General features: G+C 44.9%; 1 protein-coding gene across 1 annotated transcript; it reads left to right on the top strand.

The window, feature by feature from the left end:
• The first annotated feature begins 5,740 nt into the window (after positions 1–5,740).
• Positions 5,741–25,298, top strand: TXNRD3 (thioredoxin reductase 3). Its single transcript, XM_075287259.1, has 16 exons — positions 5,741–5,905; positions 11,599–11,659; positions 12,404–12,513; positions 12,760–12,867; positions 14,732–14,804; positions 15,418–15,537; positions 15,616–15,758; positions 16,467–16,582; positions 19,129–19,354; positions 19,578–19,670; positions 20,765–20,841; positions 20,926–21,082; positions 21,602–21,709; positions 21,926–22,021; positions 22,406–22,540; positions 23,337–25,298. The coding sequence occupies exons 1-16, from the start codon at positions 5,801–5,803 to the stop codon at positions 23,397–23,399; spliced, it is 1,791 nt and encodes a 596-aa protein (XP_075143360.1). The 5' UTR covers positions 5,741–5,800; the 3' UTR covers positions 23,400–25,298.
• Positions 25,299–26,678: the final 1,380 nt, after the last annotated feature.

The raw sequence follows: 26,678 nt of genomic DNA on the forward strand, positions 1-26,678 counted from the left end.
ATCTCCAATACATGGTACTTATGGATCACTGGTCTCAAGTGTCAGACATAAGATGACATTATGCTATGTGAACACCTGGGCAAGTTCCAGAGAGGTGGGAGGCAGAGTGTGAAGAGGGGAGGTGGGATCCTCAATGACTGTGAAAGGCGGGTTTCCATGAGAACGAGGAGCGGATGTTTGTTAAACACGACAGTAACAGCTTTCATATTTACAATTTGCTAAATGGGGCTGACTATTTGGGAAATGTGTCGTGCCAATTTCCCTTCTGCAGGGAACAGTGCAGATGATATAAGGAGCACCTGTGCTGGTGTTGGCTCCGGATGATGAGAATCCTCCATCAATTTGGATAACTTGAAAATCAGCACAAACATATTTTTTTTCCACTTTGCAAAATAATTTGCAGACACAATGGAGCTTGATGGTGTGAATGGGAAAATGACAGGAGAGTAATCGATGTAAGATATTCCTCCTTACAGGGACTCTCCACCCTTAACCAGGTCCACAAGTCTGCTAATACATTTCTCATAATTTTTTGTCTAAAACAGAGCTCCAAATCCCCAGCGCTGACAGAGGTAAATTATAAAATTCTTGCTACCTGCAGCCACCGCTAGAGGGAGTTCAGAGCTTACTGCCTACTGCGCTATTATTGAGCTCCTTCTATCGGTGGCTGCAGATACCAAGAGTTTTTTCATTTACCTCAATGTCTACGCAGAGGATTTGGAGCTTTGTATCAGAAAACCTAAGCAATGATGTACTGAAGAATAAATCAGCGCATAATGGGGAGATTGATCAATCTCTCTACACAAGTTTTCTGGCATTAAGAGATGATATTGTGGCACACATATGGTGTAAGGTCCTTACTTACACCAAACATGCACCCCAAACCCTGTTCCACACCTTGGTCACCCCATTGAGTGAATGTGGTTGGAGCAGGACAGGAATACCTCCGCCTGATACCAGTGAAAATGGAAACTTACACTAGTCCGTAACTGAAGTAAATTTACATTCTGGTGCTGGAGCAACTTCATATCCACAAGACTTGGGAGCCTTTCTTAAGACTGCCATATGATAAATCTGCGCCAATGTGCTAAAAAAATTACTCTGACAAGGTAGAGATCCACTTTAAAGTGAAGGTTCTAGAACTGATACCCAGAGGATCTATGTTATAAGCAATTTCCAAATTGTTATATTTCCATAAAGGGTTTTCTATGAAAGATATGGAGGATATATTGACAGGTGGGTAAGTTTCACTTTAACTATGGCTGTAGCCCCTTCATTCTGGAGATCATGGGGGCCCCAGCAGCCTTAGGTATACCATCTGGTACCAAAACCTTATTCATTTAGTTCCTGAGGCGGGAACACAGCGCTCCTGAACAGGGATAAGCGACTACCATATGGGCAGTAATTTACTGAGATGTGAATAACTCTTTAACTGGTCACTTACACAGCTACAGTCTAAACAATCATTCAGCTGACAGCCATTCCACCCATCTACTCAATACACATGCATGCTCAGCTTGGCTAAGTCCTACCCAATGTCTGGATGCACACCAGATGCATGCATAGTCCTAACCTCTGTCTGGATGCACACCAGAAGCTCCAGATACATGTAGGACTCAGTGGACCTCGTCATCCTCTGGGGGGTCCTAGAAGCAGTTCTATAGAAATGAATAAAGCACCAATACTCTACTCAGACGGGGGCGAGGCATCCCTGTTCTCATGATCATTGGGGGTCCCAGCACTGCAATATTACAATGTTATCACAGCTAGTGTGAACCTATAGGGTGTTTCTGAAAATCTGGAACAATCCTGGCAAATTTGGGATAGCTGGCAAGTATGGTATGCTGTGCTCTTGCATTGCTGTACTTTATTCTAACACAAAACTGAATGTATGTTACACAGCTGTAACCAGTCTTGAACTATCCTTAGGTCTATTCACCAATATGAGGGGGGGCCCAAGTGATCACCTACCTAAAACAGGAAGCCTTTTCCCACTCCATGTTCATCAGTGACATGGTACAGGAGCAGTTCAGTCCCATTAAAGTCAAGGGAGCTGAGCTGTAATACCAAGTTAAGCAATGCGCAGCGCTGTGCTTTGTATTCAGGGCAGAGTCTGCAGCCCTCACCTGAACACTGTGGTCTTTTCAACCTGCTAATCTGTGGCGGTCGGTCCCGATTGTCAGACCTCCACCAATCACATATTGATGAACTATCCCTGGGATAGATCATCAATATGTAAGTCACAGGAAACCCCTTTATCCATAGGACAGATCATCAATACCAGATCTGTCTACCCCACCAATCAGGTGTTCAGAGAAGTATAGCTCTATATGCTGTATTGTGGCCAGGAAAGGTACTGCAAGCTCAGCCCCAATTCCTGGAATACAGCTTTAGGACGGCAAAAGCCTTTCAAGCAAAATTCTAGTTTTGACTGTCTGTAGAAGACGTAGTATCCTATGTGTCCACTAGAGGGCGCTGTTCTCCCTCTCCAGGATCACATGCATTATGTACGGTTCTCGCTTTCTCACCGTTGTTAGGCAAAAGTGAACATGATTATTTTAATACATAATGATGCTAGAGGATAATTAAATCATCAGAGGTGATCGGAGCACCTGGTACAGCGCATTACGAGAAGATCCCACGTCCTTAAAACCCTGACCTGATGACTTATTTACTATGCCGCAAACCATTGGAATCACAAGAACTGGTTTAATATCATTCAGAATATAAAATGTAACGCCGCTTGTTGATTCTAATATCTGCAAACAGTTTTATCCCCCGAGAGATTAAACACTTAGAAATGTTGCGGTTTCCATGGGAACACAGAAGGCGTGCGGTTCAATAATTAAAATATTTAGACTTGTTTTATTAACATGTTACGTTATTGTAATCTGGTTATCGAAGAGGAGACAAATAGCGTAAAAATAGAATGGAAACGGCGCCGTTTACAGCTTTCGCAAATTGCTGGGTTGTGACGCTGGGAGGTAATTATTGGTCTTTCTCCAAAAATGAGTAAACGCTTCCAAAAATGTGCCAGCCGGCTGCAACGAGGGCATGGAGTGAAGGAATATTAAAATAAAATAATTCTGCTGCCCCTATAGCTGCTATACAGTAAGACTGGTACAGTAAGTGAAGAGTTACTAATTATACTAAGTACTGCCAGCAGAGGGCAACATAACACCCCAGCAGTAGAAATTGTAGCCACTAAATAAGCATAAGATTGGGGTAATTCTGGTACTTTTTGGGCACCTTTAGCTACGTGTGGGCACAGTATGACTCACATGGGCACTGCATACAGTTTTGGGGTAATTCTGGCACTTTTGGCCAACTTTACATACATGTGAACACAGTATGACTCTACATGGGCACTGAATGCACTATTAGGGTAATTCTGGTACTTTTTGGGTACCTTTAGCTACATATGGACACAGTATAACTACATGAGCACTGTGTGTGTATATTGGCGCAATATATATGCCCAACTCAAAACTGTGACAATATGTGGCACAGTTTGCAAACTATGGCACTCTCTGCCCTGAATTCTGCACTTTTCAAGTAAACGATGGCACTCTCCAAGCACTCTATAACACTTGGCGGGCACTATGTGGCTCTGTATGGGTACAGTGACAAAACATGACACTCTGCGGGCAATGTTTGACAATCTGAGGGTATATTATGGTTTTATATTGGTAATGTTGACATCCCGGGCACTATATGGGTGCTGTATGACACGGTGTAATAAAACACGTCTTGTTTGCTCACTCACCTCCTCTGGGTGCTCGGCCTCTTCACTCCCTTCCTGTGATATAACTTGTACACCGAATGACCCCACCAGGAATCTAATAAACAGAACAAATAAAAATCCATTCAGCAGGTGTGGAAATCGTAATACACTTGGTCAATGCGTTTCAACCCCCTTTAGGATGAGGCCCACGTTGTGGAAGCACAGATTTTTTTTTTTTTTGCTGTGTTTCTTGAGCCAAAGCCAAGAATGTCTCCAAAAGTAATGGGAAATATCTTGGAAGCTTCTGATACTTCTACTTTCAATCCACTCCTGGCTTTGGCTCAAAAAAAAACCACAGCAAAATCTGCAACAAAAGATCAGCTTTTCTCCAATGTGGGGTCTCAGCCTTAAAGTTGGGGTGCATTCAGTTTCATCTTCAGATAGTGATGGAGCAGTTGGGTGTGGACTAATAAAACTGCATCAGAGACAATCGTACGCAGCTTGGATGCAGGTTTAATGTCACCCGGCTGCACAATGTGAATAAGCTTTTACTGTTATCACCTAGTCGATTAGATCAGTAAATGGTTAATAAACGTGAAGTCACAAAGAGCCTTACTGGGATAGATAGTAGGTAACGGCATTGTGAACAGAGGATATCGGGGACTGCAGCACCTGAACAATACGGTTACAGACACACCATTGGCAGGTTACAGGTTAATAGAAGCCATATATAATTAAAGGGGTTTGCTATACTTTATATATAGGATGCGTCTGACCCCGGGACCCCCACAGATCAGAGGCGCTGGGATCACCCCAATACTGCCGCCTCTTTACTGAATACCCAGCATAGCCGTATATTATATAGTGTCTGTGCTTGGTATTGTTGTTCAACTCCAGTCACTCGAATGGGCCTGCGCCGTGACTGTACCGTGTGGTGATCGCTGTGGCCTCTTCATACAGCTGACCAGAGGTCGGGGTGTCCGACCCACCCATGTTCACCTACTAAGGACCTATCCCAAGGATAACCCCCTCCTCCTAAAATTGCCTCATCATAAGGGCTAGTTCACACGGGGACATTGAGGAGGATCTTGACAGCGGAATCCACGTCATAACCCTCCTCCATACAATGTTATATAGACCGCTAACAAAGAATAAGAAGCGACATGACCTTTCTTCAGGCGTTGTCCGTCTGAAGAAAGCAATAGAAATGAACGGGAGGCAAAAACTGCACGGTTTTTCCATGTGTTTTTTGCAAAAAATAAGCGACGTTTTTTAGGTTTTTTTGCAAAAAAAACACGACGCGGGTTTTTTTCAGTCCATTCACTGTACAGGAGGGGAAAACAGCCTGGCTTTTTTTTAAGCTGTTTTTACAAAAAAAAAAAGCTTGGCAAGGTCCAAAAAAAGCTTCCTAATTAGGTGCCAAAATAAGCCAGACGTTATTTACGTGTGAACTAAACCATAAGACTGTATGGTGAGGTGTTTTTTGGAGGAGGAATCTGAGTCAGTTTCCTGACCATAAAACTCTGTGTGAACTGCAGCCTTACTGTGCGCTTTATCCTCTGCTATAGGCCTGTGTTCACACATTGCGGTTGCGGTGCAGTTGATAAAGTGTGTTTTACCGCCATATAACGTAGTTTTCATGCTTTTTACTGGTGAAACACATTTCTATTACCTGTCAGCTGTAACCACATTGTAAATCCAAGGGAAACTGTGGTAAAACTGCGCCGTTTCTTGACTCATACTGTGAATATACCCATAATAATCAGCTTTAGACGGAGTTATGGGACATGATAGGTGGGGGGGTGTACAGGAATATGAGAGAGCTTGTGAGGTGTTATGTCGGCGTCCCTTCTTGTTTCAGTCAGCGCTCCCGTCACCTCAGCACAGCTCACCATTCAGCTCACGCTTTCCCGCCACTTGGCAGTCACGTGACCCGGCTTCTGCTAGTTCATCCTTACTAGACATTCTGAGCGATCACGTGGTATAATGCCGGGGGGCGGGGCCGGGCGGGAAGACAGCGCAGAGTCATATTAGAGTGACGGCGCCCGAGAGGGGTCAGAATCATCCGCCATCACCATGCCACCGACCGGCAGGGAGGCTCTGCGGAGCCGGGTGCAGGAGCTGCTGGAGAAGAACCCGGTGCTGGTCTTCAGCAAGAGCTACTGCCCGTACTGTGAGCGGGTGAGGAAGGGGAGAGGGCCGGGGGTGAGGGCGGCTGCTGCCTGTGTGAGTGGAGGCTCCTCATTGCTGCCGGTCACCTGTGTGCTAGTTACCATCCCCTACACCACAGGGACGGGTTCCACCATTACTGCTGTTAGTGAGGCCGCTAGGGTTGAGGGGAGGGTGGTGGCTCTGGTGACTGGCGGCCACCATTGTGACTGTGGCCACTGCTGCCGCCGTTGTGAGAGGTTACCTGGGGGCGGTGGGCCTGCTCACACTGGCTGCCGCCTCTGTTGGGTGAGGTCGCCTCTGTTACTGTGGCCACCGCTATGTGAGAGGTCGCCCTAGTCACTCTGGCTACTGCGGCCGCCTCCAATGGGAGAAGTGACTGTAGACCCCCATTATAGTCTATGGACACCGTTGGGCTACTTATGTGGCCACTATTTTAGCAGTCTGTTGTTCTGTTCTGACAGCCGGTGCAGGTGTCAGCAGCCCGAATCTGTCCCCTGTAAGAGACTGTTATTCAATGTCCATTGCTCTAATCTGTCACAGGATAAGAACAATGGACATTAAGGCCGGTCTTACATGACCGTATTGAATGTGCAGTCCGCAAGTTGCTGATTGGCAACACAGACTCCGCAGATGTCCGTGTCCTGACGCACTCTATGGGCGAGTCCCCAGTTCACGGCCATTATGGACATGTCCTATAAGTTGCGGCCCGGCCACACCACGGATAAAATATCCTGTCACATTGAATATAATGTGTCCACAATTGAAAACCCTCAATTGCGGACTTACGTTACGGTTGCATAAGACCAGCCTCAGTGACAGAGTCCTCAGTGCCAGTTCTGCATTCACCTCAGTGTAACAATCCTGCTGGACACTTTCTTCTGTCTTCTATGTGCAGGACTTTATCTTCCTTTAAATAAAATAAACAAACCTGATGGAAGAAAGTGTCCGCCATATTGTTCATTATTGCCAGTGGGTGCAGACACAGGCGATGGAGGGGGCGTCCTATCCATTACTCTACTACAATTAACGTCTGTTGCAGCCATCCTGTGACAGCAATGGACCCCTGTACTGGTAGTGTGAATATGGCCATTCAGTGTATCAGTCTGTGTAAGAGGAGTGGAAGAGATTGTAGCATACCCTCAGTTGTGAGAAGTATTGAGTCAGGACTCCCCAAGGCGTACATGGGGCCGTATCTTCTGTAACCTTTAACTGTTGCTCTTCTTGTCTGTCTTGGGGTTGTCAATAACACACTAAGGGGCAAGCGGGGCAGGTTACAGCTCTGGAGTATAATAATGTATGTACACAGTGACTGCACCAGCAGAATAGTGAGCGCAGCTCTGGAGTATAATACAGGATAAGTAATGTAATGTATGTACACAATGACTGCACCAGCAGAATAGTGAGCGCAGCTCTGGAGTATAATACAGGATAAGTAATGTATGTACACAGTGACTGTACCAGCAGAATAGTGAGCGCAGCTCTGGAGTATAATACAGGATAAGTAATGTAATGTATGTACACAGTGACTGCACCAGCAGAATAGTGAGCGCAGCTCTGGAGTATAATACAGGATAAGTAATGTAATGTATGTACACAATGACTGCACCAGCAGAATAGTGAGCGCAGCTCTGGAGTATAATACAGGATAAGTAATGTATGTACACAGTGACTGTACCAGCAGAATAGTGAGCGCAGCTCTGGAGTATAATACAGGATAAGTAATGTAATGTATGTACACAGTGACTGTACCAGCAGAATAGTGAGCGCAGCTCTGGAGTATAATACAGGATGTGACTTGGGACCAGTAATGTATTTGCTGAGTGACTCAGTGTGATATAGATGGGTTGTATCTATAAATCTTATAATTCTGTTGTGCCTTTTATCTTGTTTCCTGTTGTCAAATCCTGATTTTCCGGTCATTTCTGCTGTGTCACATGCAAATTACAGTGGAGGAAATAAATACAGTTGCGATGTTTATTGTCCAGGTGACTTATTACAGGTCTATAGGCAGTGAATGTTGTGTAAATCTGGGCGAGTCGCTGGTATAGAAGGACCACTAAGATGATCACTATGCAGAGCCCCATCTGGGATTTGCAGTTTAGTTCTGAGAGGACGCTCTATGTTACATATCAGGTCTGCAGGAGCTTAGAGGTTAGAAGGACTAAACCTGAGAGGCGGGGCACTACAGAATGTATAGAACTATATAAGTAGTATTTTTAGACAGTGTTGTAAAAAATGTGGAATAGCCTATTTAGTGGGGTAGAACAACCTGTATAAAAGCTGCATTCTCCGGTCCAATGCCAGTGCGAGACTCGCAGCATCATGTGACTGCAGGACAGTAGAGCTTCAGGAATCCCGGACCTCACAGCATTAAAAATCATTATGGTCCAACAGATTGCAGCTGCCTCTGATACTGCTGTGTGACTTGGCCCTTACTGTAAGAGCTGTGAATGTGCGGAGTATACTAGCTCTAGAGCTGTGAATGTGCGGCGTATACTAGCTGTGAATGTGTGGCATATACTAGCTGTGAATGTGCGGAGTGTACTAGCTCTGAAGCTGTGAATGTGCGGAGTGTACTAGCTCTGAAGCTGTGAATGTGCGGAGTGTACTAGCTCTGAAGCTGTGAATGTGCGGAGTGTACTAGCTCTGAAGCTGTGAATGTGCGGAGTGTACTAGCTCTGAAGCTGTGAATGTGCGGAGTGTACTAGCTCTGAAGCTGTGAATGTGCGGAGTGTACTAGCTCTGAAGCTGTGAATGTGCGGAGTGTACTAGCTCTGAAGCTGTGAATGTGCGGAGTGTACTAGCTCTGAAGCTGTGAATGTCAGGAATAGCCATCCTTTGGAGATGGTTCTTTCCTGTAAAAGCTGTGAGTGTTTGGGTTCGGCTCGTACACTGAGTGTTTGGATTCTTCACTGTACGAGCTGTGAATGTTTAGCTTGCACTTCCTTTGGCGCTGAACACAGTATTCATAGGCAATGGCTTCAGATTGCCCTTACAAAATCTTAGGTGTAATCAATTTTTATTAATTTTTTCATAAGAAAGCAGGCTGAGTGCACAATACAGAATACAAGCAATGGTGCGAACATCATGGTAACACTTGTTCAAATGGACATATCAGGCTCCTACAAAATCTTTGAACCTCGGTGCTCATGTGTAGAGTTCATGTTGTGTATGTAGATCCAGTCTGATCAGCAGGGAGGTTTTTCCTTTTTCGGGCAGACTGGTTCATGCGATTATCCTATTAATATTATAAATGTGAAAGTTTGTGGGTTTGTGTGTTTGGATGTTTGCATGTTCGGATGTTTGTTCCTCAATCACGGAAAAACCGCTCCACCGATTTGGCTGAAATTTTCCACAAACATAGTTAATACACCCGATTAAATAATAGGCTACTTTTTGTCACAATGGCGCACATATGTTTTTCCCAGGACCCCCACAAAACCCAGACTCACACCACTATCTCTGCAATCTCACACACTTTGGACCCCGATTTGGCTGAAATTTTCCACAAACATAGTCCCTACACTCGATTGCACAATAGGCTACTTTTCGTATAGCTCACATACGTTTTTCCCAGGACCCTTTGGATGTTTGGCGGTCAATCACGCAAAAACCGCTCCACCGATTTGGCTGAAATTTTGCACAAACATAGTCCCTACACTCGATTAAACAATAGGCTACTTTTCGTCACAATAGCGCACATACGTTTGTGCCAGGACCCCCACAAAACCCAAACTCACACCACCATCTCTGCAATCTCACACACTTTGGACCATAGCAAGCCACAAAATTCACATTCCCCTCTACAGCCTCGCCCCTAACCCCACACAATCACATATACATATACTTTACCACTTTGCCCCTCACCTTAACGATACTCCAGGAGGCGCTCTATAACGCTCCGGAGCAGCCATGTTTGCCCCCACCACTCTGACAATCCGCGACACCACCCACCCATGTCAATACCCCTAGGCGGTCTAATAAATGCAAAAAAAAAGTTTAAAAAAAGTTTAAAAAAAATATAAAAAAAATAAATAAAAAGGATTAAAAATTCAAATCACCCCCCTTTCCCTAGAACACATATAAAAGTAGTTAAAAACTGTGAAATACATACATGTTAGGTATCAGCGCGTCCTAAATCGCCCGCTCTACAAAGCTATACAAATATTTTTCCTGTTCGGTAAACGCCGTAGCGGGAAAAATGCTCAAAAGTGCCAGACTGCCATTTTTTCACTGTTTTGATTCTGCTAAAAATTTGAATAAAAAGTGATCAAAGCAATAACATTTCCCAAAAATGGTAGAACTACAAAGTACACCCGTTCCTGCAAAAAAGACACCCTATACATCCCCGTACACGCAAGTATAAAAAAGTTATGGCTGTCGGAATATGGCGAGTTTTCAAAAAATAATTTTTTAACAGTTTTGGATTTTTTTAAGGGGTCAAAATGTAAATAAAACCATATAAATTTGGTATCCCCGGAATCGTAACGAAACACAGAATACAAGGGACATGTCATTTTGGTTGCACAGTGAACGCCGTAAAACCAAAACCCGTAAGAAAGTCGCAGAAATGCATTTTTTTCTTCAAATCCACCCCATTTGGAATTTTTTCCCTGCTTCCCAGTACATTATATAGAATAAATAATGGTGGCATCATGAAGAAAAATTTGTCCCAGGAAAAATTAAGATCTCATATGGCTCTGGGAGCGGAGAAATAAAAAAGTTATGGGGTTTAGAAAGAGGGGAGTCAAAAACGAAAATCAAAAAATGCCATCGGCGGGAAAGGGTTAACTTCAAATACTTCTGTCCCAGTCACTATGTAAAGTTTCTCACAACACCGTATATATAGCAGCTCAAATACAAAGTAACTTCAACACACAAGTCTCACGGATTCTCTGAATTACAGCAAAAACAAGATACAAAGTTACATTTCATATCCCATACCATATACACACTACGAAAACCTTACCCATACCTGTATATACCCACTGCTACAATCACCGCAGACGAAGTCGCGGGTACCAGCTAGTACAGATATAAATATCCCTCAGAGCGCAGCCTGTGAACGATCAGAAAACGCCGAATCACCATGGAGGATGAGACGCCGTCAGGATCTGATAAATGTCGGCATATCGCTTCCGTTCTGACACCGCTGCCCTTTAAGTTTGGGTGAATGTTGAAGCATTGAGTATAAACCGATTGCCCATAGGACTACTAGTTGTGGCTCATTCAGTAAACCTCCGACTGGCCCTGCGGTTTAACCCCTTGTTGAAGCATCCTTCCCTGACATTTTCTAATAGACCTAGGTTTCAGTTTCTCTTTTAATGGTCTGCTTGCTGTCAGTGAATGCACACCGTTATACTTCACACTGCTAAGGGGTTGCCCCAAAGTATCCAGTGTAGATGATCCTTTGTAAGCTCCCCAGCCTGATACACTGTAACAAACTATCATCTGAGCTGTTGATACTTACTTTATACCTAGACTGTGCAATCCTTGGTGCAGATACCAGGCATTACCTATGGATATAATGGTCTCTGCAGGTTCTCGGCACTGGACATATGTGACGTGTTGTAGTCATTGGGGAGGGGTGAGAACGTTTCTATTTCTCATGCTGTGGTGGCTGATAACAAAGAACAATGGATTTCTATACATCTGTCTCTAGGCATTGATGATAATTGCTTGTGTTGATCTTTCTCTTCCAGGTAAAAGAACTCTTCACTACGCTGGGGAAAGAATATTTTGCGCTGGAGTTGGATCAGTGCGGTCAGTAAATAATTTGCCGATTGTATCCCACATGAATATCCTCTGGTCAGATTTTAGCTGTTAATATTTGACATGTTTCACGGACGGCGCCATCTACAGTATAGAAAACGCTGACTCACCGTGCTATATATAATCAGACATCGGCAGGTTAACCCTGTAAGAGCCGGCTTGTTGTGGCCTCCAGGATACAGAAATTTTCTTTTTTTCCAAATCTTGGTCAGTGACGCCACGAGAGGGTTCAGGGTTTCGTTGTCTTTTTGTGTCTGCCGTGCTTCCCTGGCCCCTTTCATTCATTGAATAGTAGCAGCAATATCTGAACGGGATAGGCCCTGTTCAATATTTTGCAGCCCAGGACTGTATAGTAGGTAATCATGTCTACGGGCCCATAGAAATGAATGGGTCAGTGTGCTATTAGGAAAAAACCCGCCCCGGATAGCACACTGAACTTTTCATATGGTCGTCTGCAAGGGGTTTAATAGCGGCGCTGCGATTTCCTGGAACCACTGCTATGCACTCCACTAGCAGCAACAGATGACATACTGGTGACCTATAGGTGGATGGGTAATTGGTATGAAAAATCAATTTGGGGACGGACAACCCCTTCAGTGTCATTTCTGCTGCGCCTTATATACATAGCATGGCAAGAATGTGTTAATAACCGTACCCTGGAGAGAACCTGTCATTAGTTACCGCACATAGAAATCTGGGAGGAAATAATTATATTGGCTCATTCTTGCGTTGTAGATGACGGCAGCAGTATCCAGGACGTGCTGCATGAAATGACCGGACAGAAAACTGTCCCCAATGTCTTTGTGAATAAGACTCATGTTGGCGGCTGTGATAAAACCTTACAGGTGAGTTTTTCTATGGCTACTTTTGAAATGGCTTGACTTATTATTAAAGAGGTCTGTCTAGATTGGCTTAGCAGCTACTTTTTAAACATAGCTCCACACCTGTCCTCAGGTTGGGTCTGGTAGTGCAGCGCGGCTCCATTCACTTCAATGCACCATAGCTGCAATGCTAGACCCCACTCATGGATAGTCATGAGCAATGGCCGTGTGATATAAGCTCCTTCCCTGATTGTGTGTTCTTGTTTGCAGGCTCATAAGGATGGCTCGCTGCAGAAGCTTCTGGATAATAACACTGTCACCTACGATTATGACCTCATTATCATTGGCGGTGGCTCAGGAGGGCTGGCATGCTCCAAGGTATTGTCATTTGTTATGTCTTCCCTCTTCCCCAGTCACATTGACTTTACATTCAGTAGATGGAAAAGTGATGACATGAGGTGGACACACTATATTAACTTGTGCGAGGATTATACTGTTTCCTTAGTACGATACATTGTAGTTACCTGCAGACATAAAATGGTCATCTCCCGAAAAAACTCATGAAAGCAAACAGGCAGAGCATTCCTATTAATCCGGGCCTACAGGAATATAGAGCATGTGCTTGTAGATACCGTATTATCTCCATAAATGTAGAATGTGTGTGACTTAAGCCGTGCTCTTGTAACAAGTCCCCTCAGACAGGTGCAGCACTTGTTATACGATTCCACGTACCCATACCCGCTCCTCCTGTTCTCTGCGACCTCTTGAGTGTACTGAGTAATTTTTGCCACTGCCAGAGGGGAAGTGCTCGGCCCTTAAAGATCTAAACTAAAGTTCTTGGTTCATGTTTCAAGAAGTGATTGACTTAAAGCAAGGCTCAGCAGTTTTTTTTTCTTCTCACGGTGGTCAGATTTTTGCACAAAAAAAAAAAACAATGTTGGAGTAACAATTGCAATTTGACCATGTGTGAACTTTGCCCTAAATGAAGTTGGCTGGATAAAAGGTTGAAGGGGGGTCTCTGTAGTTTTGACCCCAGGGTAAACATAAATGGGTTAATGGTGACACCGTATATTCATGATTGAGAAATCTGTGTTTTGCGGCCCATGGTGATGCTATACGGATCTCGTCTCTGAGTGACGGCTCTAGTGTCCAGTCAGGATGACGGTATGGCTATAACTCAGGGCAGGGGGTGAGGCCTCCAAACATTCAATACTGACAGTCCAGAGCTCTGCATATGAAGAGGCAGCCTTCTGGGGATCTTCACTTCTCACCCGGGACATTAAAGGGGTCCTCCAGGGAGTCTTCTTAGACTGAGTTCCTCCAGGAGTTTATATATGATCCAAACTAGAATGTGACCTTTCCTCGGGGTCACAACCAGCCATAAACCATAGGTCATGTGATCAGGACTTGCACATGACCCAGGGTTGTAACTTCTTGGAACAACCTAGGTGCAGCATCTAAAAATCCTCGGAGGAAGGAAGTCTAAAAAGTCTCCCTGGAGAACCCCTTTTACAATGTACATTTGCTGTATACACAGTGAATACTGCTGTCTGAGCCGGAGCTGTCTCTGCTATTGGATGGCTCTGCCGTCTATTGGGTGCAGTTGAACTTTACTAGACATAGATCCTGACTTCAAGGAAAAAAAATTCCATCAGGTCTCGCCTGACTGACACATGGAAAAGAACTTTGCTTGAGCTAAATAAAATGACTGTACAGGGGATGCCGCCTTTGAAGTTCAGCCCGAGTCACATGCCAGTCATCAGTCGGCGTGTCCTGCACCCATATTGACTGGTCTATGTGTTACCATGTGACTGTTGATTGGACAATGTCTTCCTATGCGTGTGGCTTAATGCTCTGGGTGATTTCCACACAAACATTAAGCCATGTTCAGACAAGGTGGAATTTCACTGTACCTCTGATCTGCAGCAATTTACAGTCTAATGCATTGGGCAGGCTTCTGAAGAGTAAATCTAGTGGGGAACGTACCAGAACATGCTGAGGATTTACTTTTACATATTTTGCAAATATATGTGTGCATTTTCCTCTTAGCAATGCAAAGGGTTAAAGATGCACAAATAACTACGGTATCATGTTTGGCATCTTAGCGAGTTGGTGGAATGACTGGAGACTACCTAGGAATTGGTATGAGGCAACCCCTCTTTTGTAGGCGTCACTTTCCATGCAATGATGGAGAGATCCCTACTGGTACATAAATGTGATTTATTATTGTTTGTTTTTATAGGAAGCTGCATCGCTGGGGAAGAAGGTCATGGTGTTGGATTTTGTTGTTCCTACACCTATAGGGACATCTTGGGGTAAGTCCTTTGCTGTGTGGTTCAGTTTAAGATCTCAACTCTCAGTAAATGTCACCATTTGACCACTTTTGTGAGAGGGACAATGTGACCTTATCCTTCTCACAGAGCTGCGGTTTCGTTCATTAGAGTTCCTCCCAGATATAACGGTGGTGCATATACTCGGATGTTCCATTTACTAATATGGGTCTTGTGGAGATCCCTGCAATGCAGTGCAAAAAGGACGGAGTGGGGTAGGGTGACCTGGGGTACAGGGCTGGTTCTGATCACGTGACCTGGTGTCAGAACCAGCCTAGAATCCACTGGTCCAGCCTGAAGGAACCGCTGGCTAATGTGCGTTAAATAGAAGTTTCTGGACAACACCTTTTAAAATTCAGTCCCTTGATGCAGGTAAAGGTTTAGCAGCCTTCTCTATGCATGTGATGCCTGTAGACCATCGGAAACTGGCCAGTTTACTAACCGGAGCTGCAGGACCTCGCGTGTTAATCTATTCTGCCTTTACTGCTGAGTTTATATGGAGGCAGTGATGGCTTTTAGGATATGGGTGTCTCGCTTCTTCTCTGTAATCATCAGGCCTCTGCAGATTTATGGCTAATTGGTGGTTTCTTTTGTGCAGGGCTTGGCGGCACATGTGTCAATGTTGGGTGTATTCCCAAGAAGTTAATGCACCAAGCAGCCCTCCTGGGGCAAGCACTCAAAGACTCCAGGAAGTTCGGCTGGGAATATGAAGAACAAGGTAACAAGACACAGAATTCCTTGTGTTAGTAATGTCATAGTTTGCTTTATGTTCACATTTCTAATATGTCCTTCACAGTACAACACAACTGGGAGACCATGAGAGAGGGCATCCAGAACTATATTGGCTCATTGAATTGGGGGTACAGAGTGGCGCTGAGGGACAAGAACGTTCGCTACGAGAACGCATACGGAGAGTTTGTGGAACCGCATAAGATCAAGGTAAATGTGAAGGATTCACTTGGCACTTTTCTATATGAAGCTTATTTTCTAATCTGAAGAATATTGGAGAGTATCTGAGTGCAGTTATACAGGTCACTGCAGCTGTCACAGAGCACCAAAGAGCCAAAATAAATTTTTAGAAATCCTTGAAAACCTCAGATAATATTTCAGATAATGGTCTCCTATGGACATCTCAAGTCTTGCCACAGCAAGAGCTCCTAATAAACTGCTCCCTGCTTTGTACTCGAGGGTTCCTTACTGGTGTATGTATCCCCTCCATATGGTTAAGATTATCCCGATAAGACAAGAGGTGATTTCAATAGATCCCATGTAATACTACATCCAGTCGTGTTTCTGTGCACACCCATCAGATGGTGAAAAGTGGACAACCCATTCAAAGATGTCCTTAATTCTCATCCCTATGGGTCTGAGCGTAAAGAGCCCCCATCAGTATCTTTAGCTTTTTAGCCCTTCCCAATGTGAAAACAGAGCGTAAGAAGCGCCATAGACTTGCAATACAATGTGTGGCCAGTCTACGCCTCATGTAATGGGCAAAAGGAGGACCCTGCACTTCAGAGACCCCCTCCCCCCCCCTTTAAGCTTTAGTGTAGATTACCCCCTTTCCTTCCCGCCCACTCTTGCATCTGGAGGTGAACTTTATAGACCTCGATTAGAGAAACTTTATAATGTTTCCTTCTGGATTATTAGGCAACAAACAAGCGAGGCAAGGAGAGCTTCTTCACAGCAGAGAAATTTGTTCTTGCCACTGGGGAGAGACCCAGATATCTGAATATCCCAGGGGATAAGGAATTCTGCATCACCAGGTGAGTCCTGCACTTACAAGTAAAAGTTGCTTTGCTCGTTTCCTCCGCTTCTTACAACATACTGGTCTGTCAGCACTTCGCTAGGAGGTTGCACCATTTTCCTTATCTCTGCCACATTCTTGCAATTTTACTATGTGGAGGAGTAAATATCCCTGCGCTTGCAGTTTTAGAAGCTGAAAACACTTGGGATTTAAAGGGAAACTACACTGAGAACCACAGCCAGAATGAAGTGTTAATTGGCAAGTGTGAGGCCTGTGCTCCTTGTCACCTAGTCCAGTTATTAGTCAGGGCTCGTTCACATCTGTGCCCGGTCTCCATTCTGCAGGTTTCCGTTTCCAGCACAAAACAGAGCAGGAGACTGAAACCTGCAGGATCTCTCAAAGCCATTCATTTGAATGGGTTTGAAAAGTGTCCGGCCGTGAGCACCTGTGAGCATTTTATGCTCTCCGTGGTGAAACCGTTTTTTTTTGTGTTTAAACCGGACACAGAGTCTGACATGCAGGACTCTGTGTCCGGTTTAAAAAGGGTTTCGCCGCAGAGAGCTCAACACACTTACCGGCGCTCACGGCCGGACTCTGCATGACAAGTTTCCATCTTCTGCATTACGGAGTCCAGACACTGGTGTGAACCCAACTTCAGAGAACTTGACTGCCCTCTTCACACACCCAGTGTAGAGAGTCGCTCTTTGTAGTGCGTTTCCACTTTGATTTATAGGTATGATCTCCTCGGGAGTGGTCTGAGACATGTCTGTAGGGGTCCACGTTGCCAGCTGATATATGGAGCTTCCTTCATTGGCCTCTGATAGATGCAGGAGGGTCACCCGTGTACTCATTGTGGTATCAGTGTGCTTTCTTTGCCCAGCAGGGCTAGTCTGTGACCACTTCTGCAGGGAGATCAAGCTGGATGCTTACAATGGCTGCATGCAGCCTCATACATTCAGTATTGGGTGCTAGCCCATAAGGTTTGTTTTTGTAGGAGTTTGTGGATTGACTTGTTGCTTTCAAGTCGTGATTACTTAAGAAGGGAGTGTCTACAGTTAAGGGGTTAGAAATCCCTAAGGGGTTTCATCATGTATAATCATGAAGCAACCTCCGCTCACTGACTGTAAACCTTCTCCTGCCAATACATAAATAATGGTGAGTAAACGTTGGATTTCCCAGAATTCATAGGGCTTACCTGTCTCTTACAATGGATTTGAAAGGCAAAGAATGGGGGTTTTCAACCCATTCAAAATGTATATGCCATCATTACTGGGACTCCAACTGGATAACCCCTTTAAGGATGGACCTGTCATCTATCCTAAAAGGGATTGCATGCTTCAAGGGAAGGGCTATAAAATAAAAATGCATCCCTCCAATCTGTTCCTGAGCTGTGAGCAGTGACTGCTGGGGTCCCGGCAATGTGACATCACTGCTGCACCTACTCTATGGTACTAATGGCTGACCCCGCACAGAATTGGAGATGGAGGTTATTATGAATGCATTTTTATGTTCTAGTTCTTCCCTGCTGCATGCATTGAATTGTATGAACCCAGATACCCCCTTTAAAGGGAGCTTTGCCATAAGATATGCCCCTGAGGCAATGATGTCATCAGTCCAGATCCCCCTCCTGGCACTCCCATATCAAGCCAAGGCCAGCAAGCAACTTGCCCTGCAGCGGCTATTTCGGCAGAATAGTAGTAGTATATGGCAGCCATTCAAGTGAACAAGTCTGCCAAAATAAGGAATGCTCCTATAGGGTGGATCTTTGACACTCAGCACCGATTGCTTTGGGGTAATGTGCTTTGGCAAGGAATTGTCAGTTTATGAACATACTTCCAAGAATAATAACAGAGGAACGGCGCAACATGGTTCCCAGTAAAGATGCTCCTGATCTGTTCTTTCATGGGAATACAAGTACATGCTAAACTAGATCTGTTGGGAGAACAGACGGATCCTCTTTAGGGCGCTGGCCGATGTCAGTAGAGCAGGGCAGACCCTTCTGCATCGTCCATATTGGGCTGACCACTAGCACAGAGCTGTGTATTTAGTAGATTCCTGTGTTTCGCTGTTTCCCTAGCCCTAATGGTCTGAGAGATCGAGTTTATGAATCATATGTTCTTCAGTATAACTGGACACAATCTTAGCAGCAGAGCGCCATCCGCCAGTAAACTCCTCACGCTTTGTGTTAATCTCTTGTAAGAGGCCGGCTGTGGTTCTTCTGTATATACAAATAATTCTCTGATATTTCATTAGCGGGATTGCAGATGTTACTTAGCAGAAAACCTCCTTCCGATGGCCGCCGCACACCAACCACAAGAAGACATGGGAGTGGGATGAACTTTAACCTTTCTGCTGCTGAAATCTTTTACGCTGCCTTGTCTATTTCTATATAAAATAAATAGTACTACCCTACAAGCGAATGCACATTAACATGCACACGGTTCAGATGTGACATTTGCGCCACCATGGTTTGGTGGTGGGGGTTGGGGGTTTCTGTCTGCATTTGGATTGTCTCTGTGATTTAGCTTTGCCCTCATGTAATCCCACTTTGCTTTGTCTTTCTAGTGACGATCTCTTCTCATTGCCCTACTGCCCTGGAAAGACCCTCGTGGTTGGAGCTTCCTACGTGGCTTTGGAATGTGCCGGATTTCTTGCCGGCATCGGTTTGGATGTCACTGTTATGGTGCGCTCGATATTTCTTCGTGGTTTTGACCAAGAGATGGCAGAGAGAGCTGGAGCCTACATGGAAACTCATGGAGTGAAGTTCATCAAGAAATTTGTACCCGTTTCAGTAAGTAACTATCATCTTGCACTTTTATTTTACATGCAGCAGCTCCAAGATAAAAGCACAAGATCTGCACGGGGAGAAGTGGTAGAAACTTTACTTACTGTATCGGCAGTGTTTGACATTGACAGCTTTCCTGCTGATTATTGTAATGTAGAGTTGATGTGGGGAAGCAATCCTCATTACTGTCATTATTATTACAATAGTCTGATGTCACTCTGCTCAACAGGTGGAGCAGCTGGAGGCCGGGACTCCAGGGAGGCTGAAAGTAGTTGCAAAGTCTACTGAAAGCGATACCGTCATTGAAGATGAATACAATACAGTAAGTGATCCACATGCAAATGTAAAGCATTACTCCCAAGTCCTTGATAGAAATGGGATACAGATAGCAAAGGGGATCTGGACTTGTTTCTTATGAGGAGCTGACAGATCCTCTATATATTACACCACACAGGACAGGTCCTCTATATACTACACCACACAGGACAGGTCCTCTATATACTAAACCACACAGGACAGGTCCTCTATATACTAAACCACACAGGACAGGTCCTCTATATACTACACCACACAGGACAGGTCCTCTATATACTACACCGCACAGGACAGGTCCTCTATATACTACACAGGACAGGTCCTCTATATACTAAACCACACAGGACAGGTCCTCTATATACTACACCACACAGGACAGGTCCTCTATATACTACACCACACAGGACAGGTCCTCTATATACTACACAGGACAGGTCCTCTATATACTACACAGGACAGGTCCTCTATATACTAAACCACACAGGACAGGTCCTCTATATACTACACCACACAGGACAGGTCCTCTATATACTACACAGGACAGGTCCTCTATATACTAAACCACACAGGACAGGTCCTCTATATACTACACCACACAGGACAGGTCCTCTATATACTAAACCACACAGGACAGGTCCTCTATATACTAAACCACACAGGACAGACCCTCTATATACTACACCACACAGGGCAGGTCCTCTATATACTACACCACACAGGACAGGTCCTCTATATACTAAACCACACAGGACAGGTCCTCTATATACTACACCACACAGGACAGGTCCTCTATATACTAAACCACACAGGACAGGTCCTCTATATACTAAACCACACAGGACAGACCCTCTATATACTACACCACACAGGGCAGGTCCTCTATATACTACACCACACAGGGCAGGTCCTCTATATACTACACCGCACAGGACAGGTCCTCTATATACTACACCGCACAGGACAGGTCCTCTATATACTACACCGCACAGGACAGGTCCTCTATATACTACATCATGCAGGACAAACCCTCTATATACTACACCACACCGGCCTAATGTTCATTCCCTAAAGCTGACATGCTGTTTCCTTTACTATTTTTAGGTCTTAATTGCTGTTGGGAGAGATTCTTGCACCAAAAATATTGGCCTCGAGAAGATTGGTGTGAAGATCAATGAGAAGTGAGCGCTGGTGACTTTTCTTCTGCCGTTTTTAGATTTTTCAGTGTCTTGTTTTATTCTAAATCTCCTCCTTACGATTTGTAGGAACGGCAAGATCCCAGTGAATGATGAGGAGCAGACCAGTGTGCCTTATGTCTACGCTATAGGGGATATCCTGGATGGAAAGTTGGAGCTGACGCCAGTTGCAATCCAAGCTGGTCGGCTGCTGGCCAGGAGGTTGTATGGAGGCTCTGATGTAAAGGTATTGATCCTTATAGATCCCAGTGAATTATAGAAGTTGTAAAACTACAACTACTTAAGAACCGCATGTTAGTTACAAAAATCCATGGAGGACTTTGATCCTGTGCACATGTGGAAGGCTGTCAGTGATTTCTATAAGATCAGGTTACTTCGGTCCATGGAAGAGCCAGCCAATGGGTCAATAAGGTGGACAATAAACCACCCATATGGACTGGGGGATTTACAATCCGATATAGAATTGTAGTAACGCCATCTGTGACTGCAAGAAAAAAAAATATGGAAGGGGGGCAGAGTGGGACCTAAAGCTTGCAGTCATTACCAATAGTAGAAAATACTTTGCACCCTCCTTGTCATAATTTGCAAAAAAAACACATATACAACTAATGTGGAGACTAGTCTTTATTACAGGGCAATGTGTTTGTCTACTAGAATGTCAGCCCATGTGTAGGAGTGCCAGGAGTAGAATGTCCTGTACTTTGTGTGTCTTGGCTGAGCCTTGAGGAAATCCTTTTCCTTGCAGTGTGACTACATCAATGTACCTACGACTGTGTTTACTCCAATGGAGTACGGCTGCTGCGGATACTCAGAGGAAAAAGCCATCGAAGTCTTTGGAGAGGAAACTCTGGAGGTTTGTGCTTATTTCTAAAGCTTGCTGTGATCCTGCACGATCTTATAACTGCAGTATACCTTGTAGGAGTTGTGCAGGATTCCACCACTGGATCCGTCCATGGGTCGCTAAGCTGTGATATCGCACACAACCAGTAGACTGGTGTGGCGTTTTTGGTGCGACAATATTCTCCTCCCTCCCAAGAGCGCATGTAATGATCTGCTTTCTTCTTTCTAGGTGTACCACACCTTGTTTTGGCCCCTGGAATGGACCGTCCCCGGGCGCGACAACAATACTTGTTTCGCCAAAGTCATCTGCAACAAACTTGATAACGTAAGTGACAAGGGGTTTTATTCTTCTTGGGTAAGGAGCGGAGTTTATGTCCTGGGGAAGTTGCTCTGTGTAAAGGGAAGAGCAGCTCTTGCACCATGATTGTGCTTTGTTACATTGGTTCCTCTTTATGAATTGCCGAATACCTGGATATACAATGACTGGTCTGTGCTCAGCTCTGTGTTAATGCTCTGGATTTGCAATGTCATGTGGTGCCATCTTGTCATATCCTACTGTGCCTCATGCTCTTCAGCTATTGTGGAAACTACAATCCCCATCCAAGCAAAGACAGATTGAACCTTAGTTGTTACACTTGGCTTTGTTGTGTGGGTTTTTTTTTTTGTTTTTTTTTCCCCTTTCACTCACCCGTGTGTGTTCTCCTCTTAGGAGAGGGTCATTGGTTTCCATGTGTTGGGGCCAAATGCCGGAGAGATTACTCAGGGATTTGCGGCAGCAATGAAATGTGGTCTGACCAAAGAAAAGCTGGATGAGACCATTGGAATCCACCCAACTTGTGCGGAGGTGAGTGACTCCTGGCTGCCACCTAACCCTACACTGCAACTTACTATAGTATTATCTACCTGTAGAAAAAGCTGGGTGAGAATAAGCAAGGCAACTACATGCTTATGTACCTCCTTTCTAAGAGTCCTGATGTAGTCGGCGCCATTCTAAGATTGTGATAACGGATCTCCTCTGCTCTCCTCATAACATAACCCCTTTAACTTTCCAAACTGGATAATAGAAGGGAGTCTTTTGCTAACTTCTATCTGCATTTACATCACAAAGACAGTGGCCAGGACTTTGTCACCAGGCAGAGGGGATAAGTGCTGTTGATTGGCGTATTTGGGATACAACTAAGCTTTATTTATACAACTACATGGTTATATTGACATCTAAATACATATTGGCGGCTGTTCTGTTTTAGATCTAGCGTCCCTTTAAGGCCCGATGTGTGAGGAGGAAGCGTCTCGTTTCTAATTACTTTATTCCGGCTTTTTCCTCGGCACTAAAACTCTTGCCAAGCTGCTTAATGCAAGCATATGCTGTAAATTGTCAAATAAAATAATGAGCTCAGCCGGTGCCGCTCTCCTGTAAATGGCCGCCTGTTACTTTTTCCTCTGCTGAAGCGTAACCACCTGTACGTCGTAAAACTCGACAATCTCCATTTTTACTATCCAGCTGGGCGGCTAATCCTTTAGTGCCAGGCAGGAGGGAATAAAGTTCCTGATTGTATCTCATTGCAGTAAAATATCGATCTTTGCACTTTTGGCAACAAAACGTTAATTGATATATATATATATATATATATTTTTTTTAGACATTTACAACCCTGGAGGTCACCAAATCATCCGGCGGAGACATCACCCAGAAGGGTTGCTGAGGTTAAGCCCTGCTGTTAACCGCCCCCTTGACTGATCATCTTGTGGTTCAGCCAGTGTAAGTCCTCAAGACTGCCATGATGGGTTCTCAAAATGCAACATGGCTGAGAGTTGTAGGATGAACATTGGTGGACATAAGAATGTCTCTCAGGGGTGAGCGGTGGAACAGCAGGGTTTCCGAAGGGTCTGGATCTGCCTGGATCGGCGTCTGTATCTAGAATGCTTGTTATGAAGCCTCTGCTCATCACCTCCCCTAGAGGAGAGCAATGGTGGATGACCAGGCATTGTCCGGATCGTCACGTCCTCATCTGCCCTCTGTAGTTTAACTTTATTTTATTTGTCAGTAGTATTTTTGTTAACTATATCCTCTCCCTATTCCCTTCTCTCAACAACCCCATTTTGGATTCTGTATTCTCATGCAATCCCTCCATGGACACTCGTGTCTTTGCAATATAAAGTTTTAAGTCCTCTGTATTTATTTGAACTGTAATTCTCTAACAAAAAGTTCAGCTTTTACCTGTGGTTATGTCCTTGCCCCTGTACTCTTGGGTGGGTTGCCTGCAGAGGGTCCTAGAAAGGTAAAAGCATCTGCTACTGTGTTTGTACCCACAAGGGCTTTTTGGGGTGACAAAATCCTCTACAACTACAATTCCACCTCTCTGGGTGCAAAGAGGAATGTATTTGTTCACGGACACCAAACAGAGGGTATAAAACATCTCCTGATTAGAGATGAGCGAGTACTGTTCGGATCAGCCGATCCGAACAGCATGCTCCATAGAAATGAATGGATGCACCTGGTACTTCTGCTTTGACGGTGGCCGGCCACTTAACCCCCCACATGCCGGCTACGTCCAATCGGCTGATCCGAACAGTACTCGCTCATCTCTAGTCCTGATAACTCCCAAGTGACAGGGAAGAGTGCTCCTATCTGCATCACTGGACATGAGGGGGAACATGTTTTCAGCTTATGGATGTTGATGCAATGATTTCATTCGCTGGCAGTTAGCAGAGATCCTACATGGAAAAACACAGGATCTGCAGAGTGTTTTATTAAAGTGGATTTCCAGGCCTAATGATTGATCACCTAAACTTAGGATAGGTGTTTGATTGGGGAGTCCAATGCCAGGGCACTTGGTGGAGCAGCTGATAGAAGAGACTGCAGAATTCTCCTGATCCTCTTCATTACTTACCAAACACAGTAGCTGGACTTGGTATTGCAGCTCGGCCTATTCACTTGAATGGGACAGAGCTTACAGCCAAGGTAAGTGACTAATGAACGTGTTATCACATGACTTGCCCTTCAGGCAGCTAAACTGTGGTGGGGGTGGGTGTCCCAGGGGTTGGTACCACACCAATCTTCAGTTGTTCCTGGAAGCCCCCCTCCTCTACTTGTGTGTTTAGCAAATACTCTGCCCTTCTCAGCTGCTGTGCTATTATCTATACAGATACCAGGGCTGCACTACATAGACCGGCTCAGGGCAGGTGGGGTTTTCTGGTTATGGAGCTTCTGGGTCAGACTTTAGGGGGTATAAGAGGGCCGAGCTCCAGGTAAAAGCAGAATGAGTCATTTTGCACATTCTATAGAGCTCTTATCAGAGGTATCAATGAGGCTGTGGCCCCCAGGAGCCATGTAAGAGCTGCGGGTCCCTTATTGGGCTGTTGAGCTGGGTTGTAAGTAGAAGGGTGCAGAGAGTGTGGTCGCACCGGATACCCATGAGGTCTCTTCTCCCAAGAAGACCAGTCATATAAACAATATTATTGTGGGGCCCTATACAGATTTTGCCCTGGGGTCCAGCAGTCTCCTGTGATGCCTCTGTGTTTAGAGCACTTCTGTAGGGGGCGCTGTTTTTATTTGATATATGTAATTCTGCCTGTATGATATTAAATGGAGAGTGACGACACCGGCTGTCTGAGGCTTCTCTTCACTGCTGTGCCCGGATCTCCCCTCCCCCCCCCCCCCCATGCTCTGTGGGGCGTCAGGCGGTAGATGCTGGTTGTTTGGGAGTCTTATATAAGACGCTATGATGTATGTTCTGGTAACTCAGCGGTATTTCTGTATAGTCTGAGATACCCTTAAAAGGCAAAGCTGACACCCAATCCTGCTGACTATACTGGAGTAATTGTTAAAGGGAATGTGTCCTCCAAAAATGACCTGTTTTGAAGTCATTCTTTTTTGGAATATTTTTTCCTGTTCTGTAAAGGTCATCGTCTGACTCGTTATTATCACAGATAGGATGACTGGGAGTAACTCTGTACAGGTAAGTGGTCACAGATCACCTCTCTGCCCCAGTAATCTCTGCGCACCTCACAGAGCATGCCCACAACACTTCCAGTATAGAATTCTATTCCACTGGGGAAAGGCCAGAAACTTTTCTTCAGCACTGCCGCATGCTCTGTTACTTCTAGGAAAAGTCCAAGAACAGCAGAGCAGGATGGGAGTTGTAGTTTGACAACTAAATGGCCGCTAAAGGTTGCCTATACCTGCAATAGGTGATGGTTGTAGATAACTTCTGCACCCATCCACAAAGCCCAGAGCATGCCCACAATGGGAGAGGCTGAAGCAAAGGAGAGAGTGCAGTGACTAAAGCTGCTGTAGTGGGATTTCTACCCCCTGGATTGTCCCTTTAATTCTTTGGGTTTCTGTATAATGTAGGAGAGGTGGATTTGTAACCATTAGATCTAGATCGCCCCCTACTGACACCTATGTAACTAGATGACCTCGATGATCTTTTACCTCCTCCGCATCTGGATGAATGTGATGTAACAGGAGGGGTCATGGGGCAGAAAATGTTCTCTGGTTACTGGAAAGTGTAGATCCTGCACCCGGGGGTGGCCCAGCCCTAAAAGATTACAGAGGGAACGAAGCAGCGTCATTACCTGGATCCATAATGGAGCGACCCTCGCCCTGCACAGTCACCGTGACACAGGAACCCAACGTCAGCCCTCATAAACCTACAAGAGCATGAAAGTGACCGGATCATAGAGACCGTACTTAACCCCTTAAGGGCGGCATAGCTAAATACATAGCTGTCTCTTCCAGTCTTAATAGTGAATGATGTCTGGATTTTAGATAAGTTGTAGGAATGAATTCGGAGAAACCCGTTTTACCTCTCCCACCAGATCACACACAGACGGAAGATGTATCAGGTCCAGGAGTTATACAATATAATTTATATCATGTAATGTAATCCTGTAAGTACGTAGGTTCATGGTCACACCAAGTGGAGATTTACAGCAGTTATTATACCTACAAGAAGAAGAATATCAATTATTAACACCGC

This window comes from Leptodactylus fuscus, chromosome 9 (genome assembly GCF_031893055.1).
Source record: "Leptodactylus fuscus isolate aLepFus1 chromosome 9, aLepFus1.hap2, whole genome shotgun sequence".
Lineage (NCBI taxonomy): Eukaryota > Metazoa > Chordata > Amphibia > Anura > Leptodactylidae > Leptodactylus > Leptodactylus fuscus.

Coding starts and splice junctions, on each gene's coding strand:
- TXNRD3 (XM_075287259.1), top strand. CDS start 5,801: ATGCCACCGACCGGCAGGGAGGCTCTGCGGAGCCGGGTGCAGGAGCTG. Junction 14,805..15,417: donor ACCTATAGGGACATCTTGGG/GTAAGTCCTTTG, acceptor TCTTTTGTGCAG/GGCTTGGCGGCACATGTGTC. Junction 21,710..21,925: donor TTGGAGAGGAAACTCTGGAG/GTTTGTGCTTAT, acceptor TCTTCTTTCTAG/GTGTACCACACCTTGTTTTG.